Source organism: Chinchilla lanigera, unplaced genomic scaffold, assembly GCF_000276665.1.
Source record: "Chinchilla lanigera isolate Chin_1 unplaced genomic scaffold, ChiLan1.0 scaffold00011, whole genome shotgun sequence".
Lineage (NCBI taxonomy): Eukaryota > Metazoa > Chordata > Mammalia > Rodentia > Chinchillidae > Chinchilla > Chinchilla lanigera.
In genome coordinates this window covers 4,653,398-4,663,021 of record NW_004955412.1, presented here as the reverse complement: position 1 = coordinate 4,663,021, position 9,624 = coordinate 4,653,398, and the positions used below count along the sequence as shown (strand labels likewise).

Sequence of the window (9,624 nt, the reverse complement as noted above, 5' to 3'; positions counted from 1 at the left end):
CAGAGCTACATCCCTGGCCCTTTTTCTTAATGTTTATTTTGAGACAGGGTCTCACAAAGTTCCTAGATTGTCCAGGCTGGGCTGGAATCATCCTGTCTCTGCCATCCATAGTGGAAGTATTACAGGCTTACACCACCAGACCCAGTTTAAATCTCATGTTTTATGTTTACTACCTATTACACATTTAAATCTGGGTAATTCTATCTTGACCTGCTGTTTGACTTAATAATTGCTATGCAGTTTTCCTTTATTTCCTTTCCTTTTGCCCAAGGATTATTTTAATTATCCTCTTATTGTAATAAGCTGAGCTGCAAGACTTGAAACCTCCAGTATTTGGATACAAAAGAGAAGGAGGCAGTGACGGAGGATAAAAGTGCAGCTATGGTAGAAAGATGTCAGCTGCTGAAATTTGGAAGAGTGTGAAAACTCAGAACAGTCTGTTGTGAAATATACGAAACTGCCTGTCCTAGATTGTCTTTATGTTTTTAGTTTATGTAAGTTTATTGGTACAAGTAGGTACATGTAATGACCTCATTCATCTGAGGGAATTTGTACCTGTGCACGAGAGACCTTGAATCCTCTTTTCTTCCCGTTCCCATCCCCTCCTTTCAAACGCCCTTCGTCTCCCTGTTCATAAAGCTGTTTTCATTGTACCCCTCTTTTCTCATCTTTTTCTTTTCCTTCCTTCCTTTTTCCCTCCTTCCTCCATAGTTGCCTTTTCCTTTTGGAGAATATCTTCCCATTTTACAATATCTATTCCATATTTTGGTTCTTATGTACATTTTCAGTTTCTCACACCAGAGAGATAATGCATTATTTACATGTGTGTCTGATTTGTTTCACTTATGATTGTGGTCTCAAAGCCCATCCATGTAGCTATAAATGTCTCAATTTTATCTTTCTTTATGGCTGAGTAATACTCCATTGTAGGAAAAAAGCCACATCTTTTTTATGCATTCACCAATTGATGAGCGTTTGGGTTTCTTCCAAGATTTAGCTATTAGCAGCTGCGCTGTGCTAGGCATAGGTGCACATATGGTGCAGCGGTATGATGCCTTTAATTCTTCTGGGAAGATACTCAGAAGGGGAATAGCCGGGTCAACAAAAGACTAATACCTAAAACATACGAAGAACTGGCAAAAATCAGACCTTCCAAATCGAAAGACTCAATCCAAAGATGGCATCTGAGATGACAGACACGTCTCAGAAGAAGTACAGCCTAGACTGTCTTTTAGTAAAGGGAACTTCCCCTTGGATTTCTTCCCAGTCTTTAGGGAGCAGAGTATTTGGCAGGAGTCCAGCTTATGATAGATCCCTTGTGGCAAATAGTATTTTTGTTGCTGTGTAATTACTGATTGATTCACGAAAATTACCGAGTATCTACCATGCGTAAGATGCTGTGCTGTCAACAGCAAGCCTATGTTTTAGCTAAAGACACAAACAGGGACAAAATAAACACACAACATAAAACTGTTTTTGCCACACAGAGCACTTGGCAGTTTCCGTATAAATGGAACAAGGGAGAGAATACAAGAGTCTCTGCAAGATTATAGTGAGCCTTGCAGAGCTTCATAAGAGCTTGCGGTTCATTCTGCGCAGGATTGGAAGTCACGGGGAGTCCTGAACGAAGAGTGACAGAGCCTGATTGAAGTCTAAAGCCTCCTTTAATTTTGTCAAGAATAAACCACAGAGGGTGAGATCTAGGGACATGGCCACCGCATTTGGCAGTTGTCGTGTCGCTGGTGGCCCAAATTATGGTGGAGGCCGTGGAGACGGGGAGAAGCATTATGTTTTCACAGCATCCGTCAGAATATGCCGATGGGAGGACGCCAGGCGGCTTCCTGAGCCTCCAGAGAATGAATTTGTCTGCGTTGAATCCCATCCCTCAGGACCTCATCCATATGCTTGAGTGACAAAAGACTCTTAGGCCACTTTCTTCCTCCTCATGCCCATCCCTGGCCCCTGAGTCCAAGCCTTCCCTCCCTTCAGCAGGACTGTGAAAGCGCGCACACATCATTTTCTGCCAGCAGACGCAGAGGTCATGAGCGGGTTACTGATTCAAAACACCTGGTCTCCTGGTGCGTGACTCAGAACACCAGGTGTTATTATTTTTCAGAAGTACAAATAATATTGTAATTACTGCAGAATCAAAGAAACCGATAGTGTGATCAAATCCTGATGAAATCAGAATTGAGAAGATGAAAGAGAAAAGGAGGTTACAGTGAGCTGAGGAAAAAAGCAAGGGAGGAACTCTGACAGCAGACAGGCTGGTGGTTGTCATCAGTGTGAAGAGACAAGGCTGAGGAACATCCTTCCAGGCGCTGTCTGTGTTCAGCCTTTTGACCAGGGGTTCACTTTATAATGCTTTCTTTAGCTGTGTGTTTTCAGTTGTGTTGTTTCAGGGACAAAGATGTACCTCAGCACCTGCCCAGCGAGCGTGAGGTTGTGAGTTCAATTCCCGATACAAAAAAACCCCAAAAAACAGTCAGTTGTGCTGTTGCATTGTAAAATGTGAAGGTGGTTGTGGGAGAACTGGATGGGTGTAATTCTCATTTTTTTTTTGAGACAGGGTCTTGCTATGCAGTTCAGGCTGGCCTTGAGCTCACTTTGTAGCCCAGGCTGGTCTTGAACTTGCAACAATCCTCCTGCCTCAGCCTCCCGAGTGCTGGGATTACAGGTGTGCACTACCACACCTGAGTCTTAATTCTCAATTTTATTGTTTTTTGTTTTTTTTTTTTTTTTTTTTTGTTTTTCCCGGTACCAGGAATTGAACTCATGACCTCGTGCTTGCCAGGCAGGCGCTGTGCCGCTGAGCTAAATCCCCAGCCCTAGTTCTCAATTTTAAACCCTTGTCTATTTGATTTTCAAACTATGTGTATTATTACACTTAATATTTCAAGTGTGAATTACTGTACCAATGAAGTATAAAATGATCTTGATTAGGTAATTCCAAGAAATTTTGATTTTATATATTTAATCTATATAATCTTCAAAACATAAAGGCTAGTTTTTTGAGAGTATATAACAATTGTTCTTAAATATAAGTATTACTATTTTTTATCATATTCTTCATATATGTCCCATGACTTGGTTCAACCTATTCCAAAGCGGGAATTTTTTGGGTACCAGGAATCAAACTCAGGACCTTGTGCTTGCCAGGCAGGTGCTTGTGCCACTGAGCTATATCCCCAGCCCTATTTTTTATTTTTTTAAACGCCAACATTCTGTATTAAGTTCTACTTTGAATTCCTACTCTTTAACTTAGTGCATTAAATATTAAGCTTTAACTAGTATAAATTCTTTTTTTTTTTTTTGTCTTTTTGAGACAGGGTCTCACTATGAAGTTCAGGCCTGCCTTGAGCTCACTTTGTAGCCCATCCTGGTCTCGAACTTGCAACAATCCTCCTGCCTCAGCCTCGCAATTGCTGGGATTACAGGCACGTGCTACCATGCCCAGCTGCTTTAACTATTTTAAATACAAAAAATATAACGTAAAAATAAATTGGAAGGAAAATAATTTCCTTCCTGGAGTTCTTATCAGGGATATTGGAGGGGGTCCTTTTTGTTAATCATAGCATTCTAGGACTGGAACCTTACGAAACACTGAGTTCAAATTTTGCGTGCTTTCCCACAATCTGTTGCTCGGTCCTTTTCGCAAGAATGTTTTGGAGTGAAGACGCAGCCCAGACCAGAAACCGCAACCATGTCAGCGGGTGAAAGGGCGTGGGTCTCAGTGACCACAGACGCTGAGTTTTACTACTGTGACCTCGGGTGTAGTATCGTCCCTCACCTTCCTAGTCCAGGCCCAAAAGTGGAGTTAGCATGCCTTACTTTTCAAGATCTCTGTGAGGCCTTTGCTACTTCCCTTCTCTTTGATGACTCATTCCCTCCCCGGAAGCTCATTGGTTCTCAGTACACAGCTCCGAATCCCTTTGTGTACTGACCCTCAGGGTTGTTTCCCCGTTGCCTGAGTTCTAGCTTCGGCTCTTGGGGGCTTTATAGAAGTGTACTCCTTTTCTCTGTGACAACACGTGGGCTCAGAAATCACAAAGATGCGTGCTCATAGAGCCCGGCAGGCACGTTACCCGGGTAGAGCGGCAAGAGCTGTGAAAACCGACCCCTGCTGTACCCGAGCCTGTGCTCAGCACTGAACAAACACATGCGCAGCTCTGACACGTCCCTGCTGCCTGCCTAACTCAGGGACGTTTTTATAACTCTGACCAGAGTGATAGCAGCCCCGCAAGAATGTCTGTGAGCCAGCTCAAGTACTAGAGCCAGCAGATCGCAACCTCCACTTAGACCGTGGTAAACAGTTACCAGGTCCCTCTCGGCTACACAGCCGCTTCGCGTTGACCAGCAGCTCCGCCTGCACAGGGCAGGTGGGGCTGAAATGCAGCCCGCCCTCGGGTCACCAGGACATTTGCTCTAATCCACCGCAAGGCATCTGGGAAGCAGAAGCCGGCTGCAGGAGTGTACCGGTCTCTCTCAGTGCGTCCTCTCGAGGTAAATTCTACTCATCTCAGGCACATTTCTTTCTTCCTAACACACCACAGTTCACTGAGGTAGACATTCAAGAAATTATCTACAAAGACAAATGCGGTGTGACCAGCACATCCCATGGGGCGCAGATTGTCTTACCTTCCTTTTAGAAAGATGCTCTTTCTTAATTTGGGGGGGCTGGATCAGGCAAATTGTCCTTCCCCAGAGGCCACACCCCTTTTCTGCTTCTACCAGCTGTAGAGTTCTTGCCATCCTTGGCTGCCAGCTGATTGTTTTGCGATTTTGCAAGCCTAGTGAAAGTTATTCTCTGGCTGAACGGCATGTTCAGCCGTGAGTGAGACTGTGTCTTCTTATAGGGAAACAGACTTTCCCATCTTCTTCCCTTTATCTATGCTGCTGGTAGGTTTTTTCTTTCTTATTTAACTTCAATGAAATATTTATAAATTTAAAAACAGATGCTCTTAACTGTGTTCCTTAGATCTTATAATAGTCCATGGAATGATCTCACAGGATCTATGAACCTGCTGATACTGTATAAAAGATTGTGCAGGGCTGGCATATATATCTTTCAACAGATTCTTTAAACGATTAAAAACTCAAAGAAAATTCAGCAGTCATTATACAAACTTTAAACCAGTGTTTCAATTAAAGTAGTCTGAAGCTTTAGCATTTAGAAGGCAGGCCTGTCAGAAGATTGATCAATACTGAGATTAGTCGCTACTCAAAGCAATTTGTGTTTCTTTGTACATAGTTCCGAAGCCCCTGGTGGATCCTTGTGTAATTACCACACTGCGCTAACCCAGTGAATGCTGATGTTATTAGTTCATCCAAATCTGAGACCTAAGAATTGTTTATTTTCATTTCATTAGTCCGATGCTAAAATCTATAATGCATGATTCTTTTTAGTCTCTACTAAAAACAACTTATCAATTCTCATGCAGAGCTCCACAGCCCCCTTGTGTAACTAGCCACACCACACATCCAGTGAAGGCAGATATTTAACCTGAATCTGAGACCTAAGAGTTAGAGTCTATTTCATTTTATTAAACTGATGCTAAAATCTATAATGCTATGATTCTTAAGACCTAGGAAAATGATACACTGCTGGGATATGTATTTCAATCTTTAGCTCCTATAAATTTACGTGAACTTTTCTTTTCTCTTTTCCCTAGGTCGAAAGTTCAAAAAGTTCAATAAAGTCAGAGTTATGAGAGCGCTAGATAGTGTTGCTCTCCCGCAGTCTGTGGGCATTCCGAATGAAAGCCAGAGAATCACCTTTTCACCAAGTCAAGAAATACAGTTGGTGCCCCCACTGATCAACCTGCTGTCGAGTATTGAACCAGATGTGATCTACGCAGGTCACGACAACACAAAACCTGACACCTCCAGTTCTTTGCTGACGAGTCTTAATCACCTAGGCGAGAGGCAACTTCTGTCAGTAGTCAAGTGGTCTAAATCACTGCCAGGTAAAAATGATGCATAACAGCACCTGACAAATGTTTGTGCTACATTTGCACATGTGTATTATTAAATAAAACTGCATGTAGTAAATTACCTGTAATGTAAAAAGCATGCTGTGTATTTTTCAGCAGTTCAGATCGTTAAATACCCTTGTATGTGTGGTGGAAATACATAAGAAGTAGAGGACACATCGAGTCTTGGTCTTCAGTCAAGAATTATACACATAAAACAGTTAAGAAATAGCAAATGTGTGTCCAGCCACAGATATAACAGTAGTTTAGAGAAAGAGATACTGACCATTTAAAAAAAATGTCTAGTTCATTCTAAAACTTAATTGAAGCAACTTTAATTGGTCAAAAAGAAAGCTGACTGTGTCTTCTCGTGTAATGAATCAAAATTCAGACTATAGTAAGGCATCTAAGGTCAACTAAGAAAACAAAATTGCTAAACATAAAAGTTATTTGGACATAGAGAAAATAGCCTCCAGTCACTACTTCCTCTAATTTATAACCAAATAAAGGGGCTACAGCCCAGCACCAGGGAGGACTTAGGTTATATCATCAGGAAAGTATTCCAGTCACTTTATCACCCAGTTTTTTCCCTCTACATAGCTTCACGGGAGCCAAATGGTTGAAAGAAAAATGATGACATTCTCCCTTGGTTAAATCTTCAACTGCAGAACAAGGAGGTGTGCAGGCATTGTTTGCGGAGGTGTTAATCTCATGCTTAGAAATAGGAATCCTTTTCAAAAATTACACTGTCTTCACACCAGTAATAGCTTTATACTTGTCTAGACCAATTTATTTTTCTAATATCTGATCAAGAATTAATGTTATGTCCTTTTAGTCCCCAAGTAAATTAAGTAGAATTTTTGAAAAAAAAATTCTTCCCCATTTGCCTTAATATATTTCTCAGTTATTATTCTATCTGAAAGGTTTGAAACATAATAGGTGTATTGTTACTGAACATTCAGTGTTGCAGAAAGAAACAGAAAATATATCCTTGTTTGTTCAATCTTTTAAAAAATATATATTGAAAGAAAGTTGCCCAGCTTCTTATTAACTTTATTCTAGCTACATGGGGTTGTACTGGTATTTTTTTTTCATTAGGAAAGTTCTGAATAAGTTCTGTAAGATGGTCATCAAACTTGACAGTCCTTTACTAAGCAAAATGTGCTGCTGGCATTGATGCAATTATTATTTAAAATATGTGTGTTTAAAAGTGTTTTCAATTTTTCTCAGTTTTTCTATTACTTAGAAATGATTTTTTTGATAGAGGTCATATTTCTGTTGTTTGCATTTTATGTTCAAAAAGATTCTACCTTTAGCTGACAAATTTAGAAAATAAGCAATTATAATTCAAAAGATAATTATTCACTTTGGATAAAAGTTAAGTGAGCCTTTTAAGTTTAAACAGATACCTAAGAGGAGTGTTTGACCCCATCCAGCCTTAGAAAGAGAGAGACAGAGAGAGAAAGGGAGGGAGATAGAAAGAAAGGAGGAAGTACGAGAAAGGAAGAGCGGAAATTCTTACTTGGAAATTGGTGGCAGTTATTGTTGAAAAATATAATTTACGTGTATCAAATCAGAACGATGACAGCGCTGGCATTACATGCACAGGTGCCAGTAACTATACAGAAGGGAAGTGTTGGGGCTGTCGCAGGGTTTGTGTGGCCTGTGGTCTTTCTTTTTAAACCGTGTTTGCATAGACTGCATTCGGAAGTCGCACCACTGGTTGAATGTGAAAATGTCTGCAAACTCAAGCGACTATCTTGGCTTCTCAGAAAGGGCTCAGAGCGACATGTTTATACCTTAGTACCGCTAGATGATCCAAACTGGTTCCGTCGACTTTAAATAGTGTTAGTTTTTGTTTACTGATTCCCTCATTAGATGTCTATTATATATGTTCTGTGTGCAAGGCCTAACAAACAGTAGTGTCCAAAAGGAAATCCAGAAAGCTAGTCTCGTGGCGTGAATGCGTTTTGGTGCAAGATACAATAGCATGTGGTCATCAGTTCCACATGAGAAGTTTACTTTGTGCATTCACTTGTATGACATAAAACTAACAAGTCTGTGGAAGGTGGACTTATGTTAAAATAGCCTTTATAGTAAGACAGCATATGATTTGCTGACAGTGCAGAAACTATTCTTTGCTGGATTTATCAAGTCATTCTTCCACAATAGGAAGGTGTATTTGGGAAGTCCGATCAAGAGCAGATGCAGAATAATCATTATAACAATGGTGATACCCGACATGGGGCCCCTGGGCGTGAATCTGCTGGCTCTCTGCGGACTTGTTGCTTCCTCAGGCTTTATTTGTCTATCCATTTGCATTAATTTTGACCAGTTACAACAGTTGCAGCTTATCTTACTTCCCTATATATTTCAGAGATATTCTTGTTTATTTAATAGATACTTGCAAGATGCTCTATCCTCAGGACAAGATATTTATAAACCATCACTTAGGGTACATTGCATCAGACATATAGAGGTGTTTTTTTTTTTTTTTTTTTGGTTTTTCTCCGGTACCGGGAACCAAACTCATGACCTTGCACTTGGCAGGCAGGCACTTTGCCGCTGAGCTAAATCCCCAGCCCCTAGAGTTTGTTTATAAATGATTTTACATTGACTTGTGTCTGTAGCTTCAGAAAGCAATATTTGGAGTTTAGAACAACACATTAACTGTGACATTTAAAAATTGAAAAGTTTTTGCCTATCAAAAGAAATCAACAGAATAAAAAGAAAACCCATGAATTGGGAAAAAATTTTAGCCAACTGTTCCTCAGACAAAGGACTTCTACCTAGAACATATAATTGATTATTTTCTAACAAGTCTCTCTCTCTCTCTCTCTCTTTTTTTATATATATATATGTATATATATATATGTCTTTTTACATAAAATATAACATTTTAAAATGCCTTTACAGAAAATAAAATATATATGGAACACATATTCTGGGAAATATATATGTGAGATAAAAATATTTATCTTTTGAATTTATTGCCATTACTAATATTTATACTTTAATTGTATTATATAGGTTCTATAATATAAAATGGCATTTAATTTCAATCTCATTCTTTTTTAAAATTAGAGACTTTCTATCAGATTTAGATCTTGATAGACTAATAATGCATATTTGTATTCTGCTTTACAGTATGCATAATTATCCCGTATGAGTTTATGAAAATAAACTCATATTGAATTAGTTATCATTATTGTTGTTCTCTTCTCTATGAAGCAGTGTAAACGCAGTGACATTAAATAACTTGCCCACAAGGGCTGGGGATTTAGCTCAGCAGCAAAGCGCTTGCCTGGCAAGCGCAAGGTCGTGAGTTCGGTTCCTGGTACCGGAGAAAAACCAAAAAAAAAATAAAATAAAATAACTTGCCCACAGTGGCTTTTGGTACAGATAGAACCAGGACTGGAACTTAGGTCTCTCCGGAACGCCTTCTAATTTGAAGAGAATGGCCAACAATAGACAGCAAAAATGTGCCTTCCTTAAAACAAATTCCTTTTCTAGAAACTAAGCAAATTCATTGATCTTTTATCAAATTATTTTAAAATTACCGAAGAACGACTCATTTTAAAAAACATATTAAATAGTCAGTTGACACATAGCATTTATTTTCTAGACTTGCTGTGTTAAGATTCGTCATTTT

General features: G+C 39.6%; 1 protein-coding gene across 1 annotated transcript in view; it reads left to right on the top strand.

The window, feature by feature from the left end:
- Positions 1-9,624, top strand: part of Pgr (progesterone receptor) — a gene marked incomplete at its 5' end in the record, with an annotated part of 49,640 nt that overhangs the window by 30,457 nt on the left and 9,559 nt on the right. The window contains 1 exon segment of the mRNA XM_005377963.2: positions 5,673-5,966. Coding sequence (XP_005378020.2) covers positions 5,673-5,966 — 294 coding nt within the window.